The sequence below is a fragment of the Myotis brandtii genome, unplaced genomic scaffold, assembly GCF_000412655.1.
Source record: "Myotis brandtii unplaced genomic scaffold, ASM41265v1 scaffold3, whole genome shotgun sequence".
Lineage (NCBI taxonomy): Eukaryota > Metazoa > Chordata > Mammalia > Chiroptera > Vespertilionidae > Myotis > Myotis brandtii.
In genome coordinates, this window is record NW_005361457.1 from 818,824 (window position 1) to 833,935 (window position 15,112).

The following is a 15,112-nucleotide window of genomic DNA, read 5'->3' on the forward strand; positions in this document are numbered from 1 at the left end:
TTTTCATTTTGCTTTTCTGGTTGGGTGTTTTTTGCTTCTTCGTATTTCAAATCTTTGACTTGATTCTTGGGATCCTCTTGTCTGCTGCTGGATCTCTGTATATTATTCTTTATTTCAGTCCGTGTATGCTTAATTTCTAGTTGGTCCTTTATCACAACATCGAGGGTCTCACTAGATTTCTTAAGGATCTCAATACATTTATCGGCGGTTTCCATAAAATTCTTGAAAAATCTTAGAACCGTGGTTTTGAACTCTATATCCAGTCGTTTGCTGTCCTCCATTTCTGTCATTTGTGACCTGTTTCTTTGTCTTCGCATTTTGTCTGCTTCCCTGTGTTGGTAGAGTGGTTTTGTGTGCTAGGTGTCCTACAGGGCCCAGTGGCTCAGCCTCCCCAGTTACCTGAGGTGGACACTCTTGGTGCACCCCCTTGTGGGCTTTGTGCACAGTCTTGTTGTAGTTATGCCTTGATTGTTTTAGGTGTCACTGGGAGGAATTGACCTCCAGGCCAATTGGCAGTGAGAATCAGCTGTGTCTGCAGTGGGAGAACTTCTGTGCTGAAGACACCCTTCTGGGGCAAGACTTGCTTCAGTGGGGCTTTGGTGCTCACTGAGTCTGCCCCCTGAGTGTGTTCCTTATGAATCTGAGGAGTTGTAATCTGGGTGGTCCCACTCTGACCACTGGGTACACTGGCTCTTGGATCTAAGGAGGTGCTAATTAAGCCTCTTCCTGAGGTTACCCAGCAGGAGCTATGAAGAGATATGCAGATTCCCCTTCCTTTTTTGGGGGTTTGGGGGTGCCCAGATGAGGCCCAGCTGTGAAGCAATGCAAGCTGCTGTGGGGCCTTGGGCCTTCTCTTGGAAGTTCTGGGTCTGTCTGGCCCAGCTGCAATTTGTTAGGTAGTTGTCAGGTTGTAAAGGACCCGGGCATTCATATGCAAAAGGCTTTGCAGCAGCCTGGATGGGGCGGGGTCTCGGAATCAACAGGGCGGAGCAAGCAGCTATGGCTGATTCTCAGCCCTGCCCTAAGGGGCCGTGCCTCTCAGTGTCCTGGTAATTGCTGCCAGCACCTCTGAGGGAAAGCCGCCCTCAAGTTCCGAGTTCTGCCTGCTGCCAGACCGTCCAGTTTCTCCCTGTATGAGCCCTGGGACCCCAGAGATTTCCGGAACCGGAGTTCAGAGCAGTCGGGAGCTTGTGACTCCCTCCCGATTCAAAAAGACAGCCGCGTCCTCAGGTGCCCGCCCCTTTCCGCGCGCGCCGGAGCCTCCGTACCTCTGCACTTTACTTTCGTAGCTCCTCTGAGTCTGTGTGCTCTTCTCTTTCCTTCTAGTTGTAGAATTTCCACTCAGCCAGCCTTCCTGTGGTTCTGGATGATGACCGTTCTGTCTTTTAGTTGTATTTTTGAAGTTGTTGTCGGAGGCAGCAATTTCCGGTGTTTTCCTATGCCGCCATCTTGGTCTCTCCCATAAGTAGTGTTTTTCTTGTCACTGCTAAATGTTTCATAATTCCCATTATGATATCTTTGGCCCATGAATTCTTTAAAAAATTTTACACACACATTTCAGGTGCCTTGTTTTTGTTTGCATTTTGGTTAGATGACTTTTTAAGCAAATAGTATGATGCATTTCATGATTTTTTTGAGATTTGTTTATCTTTGCTTTACCCTAGAATATGTTCATTCAGATTTAGAATATATTACATAGACTTTTAAAGAATTTGTATTCTTTAATTGTTGTGTTTAGTGTTTACTCATGTTCATTAGACAGACTTGCTAATCATATTCAAAACTGTGTTGTTTTTCCTTTGTAATTTTATCTGTTTAATCACTTCTTAGAGAGTGTGCTTAACGTACCCTGTGATTGTGGGTTTGTGACCTTTTATTCTGTCAATGTGTGCTTTAGGTATTTGAGTCCTTGCTGGTTCATTCAGGTTCAGTGTTTAAACTTCTGGTGAATTCGTTGTTTAGTATATCCTGATCCTATATAATAAAGAAGTAATATGCAAATTGACCATCACACCGTCACAAAGAGGCAGGGTTCACGTAACACAAGATGGCTGCTCCCACAGTGGAGGCAGGGTTCCTGTAACGAGCCTTAATGAGCAATCAGCAGGGACCTGAGGCTGCATGGTGCCAGGGCAGGGTACCTGAGGCTGCGCCCCCCACTTGGTGGGGCTTGACAGGGGACCTCAGGCCATGCTCCCCGTCTGGCACCAGGCTGGGGGACCTAAGGCTGTGCCCCCTAGTCGGCGGGGCTTGAGGGGGGACCTCAGACTGCGCCCCCTGCCTGGCACCAGGCCGGGGGACCTGAGGCTGTGCCCCCTGTCCAGCAGGGCTTGACAGGGGACCTGAGGATGCACCCCCCACCCGGCGGGGCTTGACGGGGGCCTTGAGGCTGCACCCCCTGTCCAGCGGGGCTTGACGGAGGACCTGAGGCTGTGCCTCCCACCCAGCAGGGCTTGACGTGGGTGGGGCCAGCCGGGTCTGGGTCTCGCAGAATTTCGAGGTGCATGTGGGTGGGCGGGGACTTGACTCTGGGTCCCGTGGTGTGCCCCAGACTCTGACAGGAGGAAGATTTTCATATACATTTTACTAATTTTCTTTCATCTCTGACACTTCTATTATAGAAAAAGGGCAAATAGCAATATTAAAATATTTCCTCTAATTAATTCCCTTTTAATGTGCATGAATTTTGTGCACCAGGCCACTAGTACAATAATAAAAATATAATAAAACCCCAAAACCTTAGGGCAAATAAGTCATGATTTTTTTCAGTTCGTAATTGCTTAGTATCTTATTCTCCTCTTTGCTTTCATGTTCCTTTGTTGTTATCCTTTAGTAGGTCTCATGAATAAATAGTTATGAGTAAATTTTAGTTATTTTTAAATAGATGAGTTTAAAATGTTAATTTTTCATATAATTAGGTCTTATTTCTACACTTTATGTTGTTTTTCACCTCTACTATTACTGTTCTCTTATTTTTGTTATTATTTTACTTATTTTTCTTCAATATTCTTTGGAATTGATTTATAAAAAATGTTCTTAATTTTCTCCTTTTTTCTCTTTCACTACATTAGAAGTAATGAATTCTGTATTTAATTTTTATTTTTACCCTTAATTTTTCATTTGCATGCTAATTTTTTATTTGTATACTTGCTTTATCAATGTCTAAAGTTAATATTGCCATTTTTAAGGCAATAATATTTCTTTCAGTTGCCTTTTTCTGTTAAAAAAAAAAACACACACAAAACAGATTTGTTTGAAGGGTGGGAGGTGATAATACTTGTTATAGTTAAACCTCCATTTTCCCCCAGCTTGCAAATAAAAAGGAGTCTGCATGAACCTCTTAAATATTGGATTTTTATGTTTTTATTTAAATACATATTTTATCATCTAAAAATTATGTTATGTAAAAAAATCACTTTAAATATATTGTATATAAGTTAATCAAAATACCTATACTAAATAATGTATAATTTTAGAATATTACATAGTTTTAAATTGATTTATATTAAGAAGAATAACTATAGTATTAGGCATCACAAACTATAAACCTCTAAATATGTACTTACTGAATATAATACCCAAATGTTGCTAATACAGCCTTCTGTAGTCACAATATTTTGCTCATATTAAGACCGCGGCTATTATTTATTGTTCACAGAGCCATAAAATGAAAGTTCGTAAAGATTATCTGTTTAAACATTTTTGTTTTACCAAATAAGGCACTTAGCCAAATTAATTAATAATCTGGACCTGAAACCTCTCTCTTATTCTCAATTTATTGGTTTATTCTGAACTATACTTTCTTTTTGATTGCTTCTATTGTTAAAAGCTTATTAAAATAATTCTGATTGTAATATGCACAATATAGGAGCGACAATACTATTTTTTTAATTTGATTTTTAAAACGTGCATAGTCGAACAGCAAAAATAAGTTATAATATTAAATGAGTTATAATAAGTAATATAATAAGTTATTTTAAAATGTTTGTTTTTGTTTTATTAATTTCAGATGTAAAAAGTGTTCTAGTTTGAGACCAATACAAAATCTAAATAATCTGGATGATAAAACATCATGGATTCCTTCTTCTGTGGCAGAAGGTTAGCTGAATTTCTTTGTCCTTCAATTTTTACTGTCTTTGTGTCAGGTGATCTCACTGATTATATTTCAGTATTTGTGGATATAGTAAAACCAGAGCAAAGTGATTGTAATAAAAGTATAACGTAAATGCTTAAAATATTTGGAAACTTAACTTTCAAGCATCTGCCATTATCTTTTAATTTTTACTCTTATTTTAATGTTCAGTAATTTGTTTTAGTTTTAATCATTAATCACAAATACGGCTTCTGAAAAATCTCTCCAGCTCATAGTACCTTGAATTTTTTTTTTAAATATATTTTGTTGATATTTTACAAAGAAGGGAGAGGGATAGAGAGTTAGAAGCATCGATGAGAGAGAAACATCGATCAGCTGCCTCCTGCACACTCCGCACTGGGGATGTGCCCGCAACCAAGGTACATGCCCTTGACCGGAATCGAACCTGGGACCCTTCAGTTCCCAGGCCTATGCTCTATCCACTGAGCCAAACCGGTTAGAGCAGTACCTTGAATTTAAAAGAGTTTTCGAGATAGCTATTACAACTTTTTGCCCAATACAAGTTTTTAGCCGGAACAATTATCTTTTTATTTCACATGTTTAACTGTGGTTGCCTAGCCTTGGCTTAAAACTCTTTCAGTGACAGGGGACTCTTTACACTGCAAGGCAACATATTCCCTTAATTTTTAGGCAGTTTTTGATAGTGAGGCAAAATGTGCCTACCTATGATTTTAACCTGGGCCACATTCTGTTTACTAGAATTAGAGGATATCTATTCCTTCTTCCAAAGATCAACAGACTTTGTACATTTGAAAATATCTGTTGAGCCTTCATTTAGTCTATTTCTCCAAGCAAGCATCTCGCTTCCTTTGGTACTTTCCCACATTCCTTTGTATTTTATTTCTCCTCCTCAATAAACATTTCACTTTGCCAATGCTCTCCTCCAAGTTTAGCATTCAAAGCTGAAAATAGGGCTGCAGATACTGGCCAATTCAGAATACAAACAAAACTTGTATTTCCCTAAAATTGGACACTTTGCTTCTCAACTGGCCGGAAAATTTCATTGTACAGCAGGTTCTTGAATAACATCGTTTTGTTCATTGTCATTTCCTTGTAACATTGAGGAGATGCCTTAGGAACTTAACTCTTGTTTCTATCAATTAGCCTCTGGTAAAATTGGTTTTGTTATATGTTGTTTTGCCATAGTTCCAAGAACCTGTTGATAATGTTAAGAACTTACTGTGTTGATATTAATTTTTATATTAATTTGTATACTTGGTTTTGTTTTCCTTCTCTTTTAATTCAGCTGTATGATACTGCTATCTCTTATTTTGTTTGTGGTCCAGTGAAATTCCAGGTTACTTTCACATGAACTTCTGTCCAGACAGCGTGGTCTTCCTATCCTATTCTTAATGCAGTTGTCTGTTTGTCTGTATGGTCCCTCAGAGTAGGTTTTGTGTTCATATTTCTTGGTTTTAGCTCACAGTGTTAACCTATTGAGACCCCTTAAATCCTAAAAGTCAATTCTCTGTTTTAACAATCACTGTCACAACTATATGCCCTAATTTGTTCTTCTTAGTTGCCCCCTAATTAATTCTGTTTATTCCGTTCTGTAAACATATTGAATGTCTTCCATTTCCAAACACAAAGATGTGCATTTAACTTGTAAATTTTCATATGATTTATTATCTCATTAATTTCTTCCTTTTTCTTCATCTTACTAAATTATTAAATCTCAGATTCCGATATTTTTGTCCACTCACCTGATGATGTCTCTTAAAAAATAAGTGATCCCTATGCCTGTAGTACAGAGGGGAGAGACATGTTACATAATCATAAATATTGAACTGCATGCTATTTTTCAGAGCATTCTGGTATCTTATTTTTGTCTTTCATAAGGTTAACATGTAATAAATTACATTTTCTTAATCAGTTTTTATGTTTTCTATCAAGATCAACTCATTTTAAAGATATATTAATATTTAATCAAAAAGATACAGTTGTTTATATGTCATTACCTCTATATAGGTATATTGTAATGTTCCAAAATGAACCTGCTAAAATGAGCTTAACATGTTGGTATTACAAGATATGTTGGAGAACAAAAAGATATAGTATATATATGTTTTTCTTTCTCTTTTAAATTATTTTAGTAAACAAAATTAACAGGTACATACTATCTGAAAGCAAATTCATATCATGTAATCTATTTTTCCCTTCACTAGTATTGGGTATTGTACCCCTTCAACATGTGTTTGTGATGACATTCACTCTTGATGATGGAACAGGAGTATTGGAAGCTTACCTCATGGATTCTGTAAGTAACAGGTGGTGAAGATATTTTTAACTAAAAATAATATTTTTTTGAATTTTAATATATTTATTCATACCTGCTTTATTACTAACAAGATTTAAGGCAATGTAGAAAAAATAGTGCATAGATCTTAAATTGTCTATGTGTTTCTCTCTCTTTTGATATTACACTATAAATCTTAATGTCCAAATAATGAAAAATTGAGGAATAGGAATTTTAGGAGAGTCATTTTTTATACCACCCAGAAATCTGTCCCAGGAGTCAAAGGCAGTGTATAACCATGCCCTCTAGGCATTAACAATCAGCATTTCACTAGGCTTCTAAAGCCTCCTCATTTCATATTAGAGGGAACACAATTACGTTGGTAGGGAGATAGTGACATGGGTGAAGCTAGGGAGCTTTCCACAAGACCACCCTCATTCCCAGCAGCAGTTCCAAGTTTGGGGATTTCCAAGACCAGCCTCACTCTGACGCAGGTCAGAGGTCCCCAAGACCACCATTAGTTTTGATAATTCACTAGAAAGACCCACAGAATTGACTGAAAGCTATTTTTTCCTTTCTCCACCTCCCCTTCCCCCTCTCCCCCTTTCCCCCTGGTCATCACCACACTGTTGTCTATGTTCATGAGTTTTTTATCTTTTTTTTTTTTTCTTTTTTGCTCAATCTCTCCACACTCCATACCCAGCCGCACTCCCACCCCCACCCCATGCTATCTTTGAGTCTCTTTATTTTGCTTGTTAGTTTTACTCACCATTATAGTTTATTACAGCTAAAAAAATGCAGATTAAAATCATCCAAGGGAAGAGGTGCATAGGGCAGAATCCAAGGAAGTTTCAAATGTGGAACTTTCATTTGCCCTCTTTCGTGTTGGAGAAGACGGCAGACAGAGTGACTTGCTGGCAACAGCGTGTCCAGGTACCTATGGAGTATTGCCAACCAGAGAAGCCCCACTGAGCCTTAGTGTCCAGAGCTTTTGCCGGAGTCCAGTCACGTAGTCATGGTTGAATGTACACGTGACTGATCTCAGTCTCCAGCCCCTGCAGTGGTCAAGCTAATACTACATGACACAAACCCACATTGTTAGACTATCCAGTGTGACCCTGTGTCCCCAGGCAAACAAGGGCACTCCCATCAGGCATAACATCCACGGGTTTACAGATTACCTCCCAGAAGCCAAGGGAGAGGCTGGTAACATTATTTTTTTATTACACACATTGTGAAAGAATCGGGCAAGGTTGAGAATTTTCTCCTACCTAAACAATTCATGTATCCATTTATTAACTAAACTAGAGGCCTGTTGCACGAAGAGATTCGTGCAATAGGCTTTCCCTTCCCCTGGCTGCCGGCACCGGTTTTCCTCCGGCACCCGGGACCCAGGCCTTCGCTCCGGCCGGAGCCGCCTTCAGTCTTAGCTGCTCGGGCCTGAGCCACCTTCAGTCCTCGCTCCTCCGCTTCGTGCCTACGTATGCAAATTAACTGCCATCTTTGTTGGGTTAATTTGCATACTCCTGATTGGCTGGTTAGTGTAGCGAAGGTACGGTCAATTTACATGTTTTTCTATTATTAGGTAAGATGTTTAATGAGCACCTTCTATGTGCCAGGTACTAACTATTCTTTGTGGTAAAGACATAGTAGTGAGCAAGGCAAGCAAAATCCCTTTCCTCCTTACATTCGAGTAGAAGAGGAAAAAATTAAATAAATATGTTATACTCTTAAACTTAATATTTACACATTGTAGGCACTCAATATATGTGTTATTAAGCGAATAGTAAGTCTCCCTGTTTTCTGATTATTATTAAGTCAGAGCCATTTAACTCAATTGTATATCTCAAATCTGTTATTAAAGTAAACCATATTTTAGAGTTCAGACTAGCACTGTCGTTTATGAATTCTGGAATCTTGATAGAGTGACATAGTCTAGATCAGTGGTTCTCAACCTTCCTAATGCCGCCATCCTTTAATACAGTTCCTCATGTTGTGGTGACCCCCAACCATAAAATTATTTTTGTTGCTATTTCATAACTGTAATTTTGCTACTGTAAACAATATGTAATTGTATATGTGTTTTCCGATGGTCTTAGGCAACCCCTGTGAAAGGTTCGTTCGACCCCCAAAGGGGTCGCAACCCACAGGTTGAGAACCACTGGTCTAGGTTATTTTAATTAGATAGTATTAAAATACAGGGGTGGGCAAAAATAGGTTTACAGTTCCTATGGAAAAAAGATATTCAGGATTATGATTATTACAATAGCTTTATTAACTCAAAAGAATGTCAGTACAAATGTAAACCTACCTTTGCCCACCCCTTTTATATTAATTATAACTTGAATTAAAGATTAATATCATTTCCTTTTTCTTCTATAATTTTTAAGGACAAATTCTTCCATATTCCAGCATCAGAAATCCTAACCAATGATTACCTTCAGGAAAGTATGGATATGATCATGAATATGCTTTGCCCTCCAGGAAAAAAAATTGGTAAGCCATAGTATTTGCCATTCATTCTTTTTTTAAAAAATAGCACCAGCATATATTTAAATTATGAACTTTTAGAGGTATGCAAACTTTGAAATGTGAATCCAAATAAATTACTAAGTAGTGCTTGATGACTGTATGATCTACCTTTTGATGAAGACAGTAACAGGTATAAAATAGGTATGAATCGCCCAGACCAATTTGGCTCAGTGGATAGAGAGTCGGCCTGCGGACTGAAGGGTCCAGGTTCAATTCCAGTCAAGGGCATGTACCTTGGTTGCGGGCACATTCCCAGTAGGGACGGTGTGCAGGAGGCAGCTGATCAATGTTTCTCTCTCATCGATGTTTCTAACTCTCTATCCCTCTCCCTTTCTCTCTGTAAAAAATCAATAAAATATATTTTTAAAAAATAGGTATAAATCATAGTTCCTGAAATGAAAAGGTTTTTTAAATATTTTGAAATACAATAAAGGGGAGGCAGTCTTGATCAAAGGAAATTTGACACTCTGTTTATACATACAAATATTTTATTTGAAATTACATTAACGGAGGAAACTTTTATAAGAAACATTTTCTGTAACAAACTCCATTTAGCCACTTTAATTAATTGATGAATTTTCTATTCAGTATTAACTATTTTCAGATTTTACAGTTTTTTATTTTACTAATTATTTTTAGCAGCTTTAGTTGCTTTTGATTTAACATTTGATTCATCAACCAAATCTTCAGGTCAAATTGTATAGATTACTATACCGAAAGCCACTGAGTGTTCCTTTTGTGGCCATTATCTGTATTTACATTGAAACTTGCAGATCTAAATCATATTAAGACAGTTTGACCCTTCTAATAATTTTCCATCAGTAACAAATTTTACCAGCTGTAGATTTAACTGTTCATTTAACTTGTATAGATTTTTAAAAAATATATATGTTTATTGATTTCAGAGAGGAAGGGAGAGGGAGAGAAAGATAGAAACATCAATGATGAGAGAGAATCATTGATCAGCTGCCTCCTGCGCAGCCCTTACTGGGGATCAAGCCTACAACCCAGGCACATGCCCTCACCAGGAACCGAACCATGACCTCCTGATTCATAGTTGAGCACTCAACTCCTGAGCCACACTGGCTGGGCTTATAGGTTATTTTTAATCAGGCTTTATTTTACCCTGGTCAGTCTATACATTTTATAGCAATTCTACAAAGATAGTTTTTTATACATTTGTAACAAAGTTTAACTTACATACTTTTATTTGATGGCAGTTTTAATTTTTGTTGGCTATTTAGATTCTTTTGAATAGATTTCTGGAAATAAAACTGTCATATCAAAAAGCACAGGTCAGGTAGACTTTTGATACATAACTTCAAAATTGCTTTTCAATAATATTGGTACCTGTAGTTTTACCTTGATAAATGTGAGGTGTTGAACTGATTCGAGAAATTCAGAATCGATCCGTTTCTTTTCTTTGCAACCAACCAAGAGAGTAAATAAATAAATAAATAAATAAATAAATAAATAAAAAAAACTGGAGATTAGTAAGAAATTAGCAGGAAAGAAAGGAATAAAAATTCACAATGAGGTAGTTTATAACATTCACTATCAAACATTCTGAAAATCCCACATTACTTTTTCCTGTTGTTAGAAAAAAGTTCAAATTAGTCAGAATCACTGTAAAATAATAACATGAATCCAATGTGTAATTTGGAAGAGTAGATAACATTACATTTGATAAGTATATTTATTTACTTTTCTATCTTCAAATTAAGTATGTTAATTTTTCTAGCTAAGCATTATGCTTAGATATGCCAGAGTTATTTGTTTAATTTTAATGGGTAAGTAACATTTTCTTTTGGATTTGTAGATACATATCCGTGGTTGGAATGCTTCATCAAATCGTATAATGTCACAAGTGGAACGGAGCAGCAAATTTGCTATCAGATTTTTGACACCACAGTTGCAGATGATGTTATCTAATATTGACATTCAACTTAGCATATGTAAAATATTGTAATTTTAAAAACATTATTATTTTCTATGAGATTGCTATCAACATGTAAAAGCTTTAGCTCAGTAGTTTATTTTCCATTGTAACCACTATTTCATTAAAAAAAATAGACATTGTATTATCTTAACACCTTGTTGTAAGTTGAAAATGTTCCTGTTACTCAGAAATATCCAGTATTGATGGCTGCTAGGGTTATAAAAGAAAGCGAGACAATGAATAAATTAAGACTTTCGCTTACTCTTTGTAGACTTTTCAGAGAAGCTATTTTGTTCCTGCATTAAAGTCACTTTCCCGTTGGTTTTACCACTGATTTCTCTGCCATCCCCCATCCCTGGTTGAGCTGCTTTTCTTGCCTAGGTCTTTAGATCAGCAGTGTTGGCGTTTAGCATGGATATGGGATTAGAAGAGACCCTGGCCTTAAGTCTGAGCTTTGACTGAGTTCAAGGATGTAGTGGATAGTGGTTTTGCTTTGCTTTAGTTTTGTACAAAGGGATCTGCTTAAACCAATACCCCTCAAAAAAATGCTTCTTCAAATGAGCCACAGTGTACTTTAAAGAGGGGTTTACTTTAAGTGGAAGTGGTAGAATTGCTTTCTTTGGGTGCTGATATTGACCAATTTAGGATAAATCCATTTTTTAGACCAGAATGATATGCACATGCTTTGATTGCTTATTTCTCTATATGATATTAGAAGTCATTCTATTTCATCCCGACTTAAGAAAGTGGTTCAGATTCACCTTTAGTGTATCTGGGTGCTGGGAATGTGGTGTACTTTTTTTTTTTACTGTGTTTACCTATCCCTTCTTTAAACTTGAAACTAACCATGTATTATGTGAACTGCCAATGTATGCATGTATGCTACTAAGAATAATGAGCACAATCATTACTGTCAGGAATTCTTAGATGTGATAAATTCCAACAGTTGGGATATCTTTAAAACACAGAAGTGGGGGGCGGCGGAATACAGACTGCTCAACTCATTAAATAATGTTAAAACAACTGAAAAAATAAAATCATGAGTATTCAGTTTTATGAAACTACTCTATATATCTGTATATATGTGTACATTTATGTATATTATTTGCTAAAGACAGATACAGATTTTTCTAGTTCAATCATGAATAAATGCACATAATTCAGCTCTTTCGTTTGTTTGCCCTATTTGAACTCAGGCATGATTTGAAGCAAAGAATCAAAGCAGGTATATCAGTATAACATATTTAGGACTGTCTACATACCACATACTGTGCAAAGCACTTAACATGTATTGGAGTTTCACAACAACCCATTTTCCTGATAAAGAAATGGAGGCTCGATTGATGAGCCAACTTGTCTAAGTTCATACAATTATTAAATGCTAGTCAGTACTCTCCAGAGGTTGCACTGTTCACTACTTGAGGATTCTGGAGCAAAAGCCAACATGGGGTTTTCTGCAAATGCGTCCTGCCTTAAACATCTGAAACATTGGGAGTGAGAAGAGTCAGTGATGTGTTTCCTTACACTCACCAAAAGGCTTGTAACATTTTATTGCAAAAAATAATTGAATATCTGATTTCCTCTGCTCATAACTAAATTCTAGTTTCTGAGCATGTTAGCACATCTCCAGACCTAACTACCCATCTCCCCTCCCACTGAAGTATCAGCTTGTTTGAGACAATGGGAAGAGACTGATGCTGCTGTTTGGGGGATTTAAAGTCTTGGTTCAGAACATAAACTTGAACAGATAAGTTTCAGTGTTGCTGGTAGGCTTGGGCTGCAAAGGGGAGAGAGACATTTTCTCTGCCTTCGGGAAGCACCGGGTCTAGAGGAGTAGGGGCAGCGGTGCCCCAGGCTCACAGTGTCAACCTGTGCTTCTCTGAAGTGAGGAGGGGAAACTGTGACGCTTCATGATGACGGGCTATTTCTCTTTTGTTTTCTTTTTCCTGGACACCCTACATTGTCATCCTTAGTTTTATTTTTTAACTTCAGTTTTGAGCAAGAGTTCCATCGACACTAGTACTTACCCAGTGGTGCTGTGTGCCGTATGCTAGTCAAGAACCCGGAGTAATAGGAGAATTCTGTTCCTGGAGCAACAACTAGATGGTAGTTCATTGTGCCCGGATTTGAGCATTGTCCCTGTGAATACTGGCAAAGTCTTCCTGTCAGTTTTAAAATGACATAAAGTGAAGGAAGCAGTGCGTGTACAGCCTTGAACTCAGTTTCAGTCTCCGCAGCATCCATTGTTTTGGACACTCCTGGATTGTTCTTACGGGGAAGAGCATGCCTGTCTTAGAAGATCTGAGGCAGTCGATGCTTCTTATCTCGATATGATCATGAAATATGCACTGCTTGCAGGCTCTTCCTGTGCCTCGCCCCCCTCCCCCATCACACTGCTTTATTTGAGGAAGCTGCACATGCCCAGATGCAATGCATCATTCCCATTGTTTTTTTTTCACCCCTGGTCTCATGCTCTACATCAGGGTTGTTTCTAAGTGAATATAGAAAAACTAGTGTGGATGGAAGTGAGGAAGCTGAATACATCCCTGTCCACCTGAGAGAGCAGTGTCTTTGTGACTCAGGGTAGATCCTGTGCTCTAGCTACTTCGAGAAAGCAGTCTCCACATCATGGGGCAGTGGCTGCCCAGCTTTGTGACTCAGGGTAGATCCTGTGCTCTAGCTACTTGCAGATCACAGGAGTGGGCCAAAATCTCACGTCATCTGTTTCCAAAGTCAAAGCATGAGTTTGTGAAGCTTGTGATTCTCAATCCAGCCAATTCTCTGCACTTTCTGGAAGCTTTCCTTGGTGTCTGGGGGGAAAGCTATATTCTTCAGGTTATTTCAGTGGTTTGAATTTGACCATGCATTTCATCAAGTTTTCCTTCCATCCAGAATATTTTTCATAAAAGTAATATAAGAATTTAAAACAACATAAAATATGTAAAGTTGAATTAATTGCTGTTCTAACTAGTACCCCAGAGGAAACTACTTTTCACAGTTTGGTATATAGTTTTCCAGACTGTTTTCCATTGTAAAAAAAAAAAAAGTTATATAAAATATATAAGGAACTCATATAACTTAACAAAAGGAAGACAATCCAATAAAAAAAATGGGCAAAGAGCCTAAATAGACAGTTGTCCAAAGTGGACATACAGATGGCCAAGAGACATAAAAATGCTCAAAGGCATTAATCATCCCAGAGATGAAAATTAAAATGACAATGACGTGTCACCTCACACCTGTCAAAATGGCTACCATCAACAAGTGCTGGTGAGGATGTGGAGAAAAGGGAACCCTTGTGCACTGCTTGCTGGTGGGACTGCAGACTGGAGCAGCCTCTGTGGAAAAGAGTACGGAGTTTCTTCAATATATTAAAAATGGAACTCCCATTTGACTCAGTGATCCCACTTCTAGGAATATAGCCTGAGAAACCAGAAACACCAATCAGAAAGTATATATGCACCCCTATGTTCATAGTAGTGTAATTTACAGTAAGATTTAGAAATAGTCCAAGTGCCCATCAACAGATGAGTGGATAAAAAAGCTGTGGTACATTTACACAATAGAATACTATATAGCTGCAAAAATATAACTTACCATTTGCAACAGCATGGAGGGACCTGGAGAGTATTATGCTAAGTGAAATAAGCCAGTCAGAGAAAGATAAGTATCACATGATCCCACTCATATGTGGAATGTAATGAACAATATAAACTGATGAACAAAATAGATCCAGGGACATAGACGCATGGAACAGACAGAATTTCAGAGAGAAGGTGGGGAGTGATTAACCAGGGAACATATGTATATAATCATAGCTTGTGGATAGAGACAATAGAGTGGTGAAGGCTTGGGAGGGGTGGGTACGGGGTAAAAGGGGTCAATGAGAAAAAACAAAGGGGATATCTGTAATACTTTCAACAATAAAGATAAATTTAAAAATTGTTTTAAAAATGGCATTACTATAAATACATAAAATAGCATCACGCTATAAATATATTTCTGCAACTTGCTTTTGTCACTTTATAGAGTAGACATTTTTTATGTCAATACACATAGAGTAAGTGTTCTATTTCTCATTATGCCAATACACTTTTGTAAGGATGTATTCCTATTACCTCTTTTGTTAACTTTATTACTTTATAGTTATTCATAATATTATTTTATTACTAGAGGCCCGGTGCATGAAAATTCATGCACTGGAGGGGGGCGTCCCTCAGCTCGGCTTGTCCCTCTCACAGTCCTGGACCCC

General features: G+C 37.8%; 1 protein-coding gene across 3 annotated transcripts in view; it reads left to right on the top strand.

Annotated features, from left to right (window-relative positions):
- POT1 (protection of telomeres 1) overlaps positions 1–12,023 on the top strand; it is a 75,143-nt gene extending 63,120 nt beyond the window's left edge. For 2 of the 3 annotated variants that reach the window (XM_005869583.2, XM_014542359.1), the window contains 4 exons: positions 4,010–4,098; positions 6,319–6,410; positions 8,780–8,885; positions 10,741–12,023. In XM_005869583.2, the coding sequence (XP_005869645.1) occupies positions 4,010–4,098; positions 6,319–6,410; positions 8,780–8,885; positions 10,741–10,853 (400 nt within the window). In that variant the 3' untranslated portion in view covers positions 10,854–12,023. Of the gene's footprint in view, positions 1–4,009; positions 4,099–6,318; positions 6,411–7,280; positions 7,631–8,779; positions 8,886–10,740 lie in introns of those variants that run through there. The other variant, XM_014542358.1, reaches the window with a different exon arrangement.
- Positions 12,024–15,112: the final 3,089 nt, after the last annotated feature.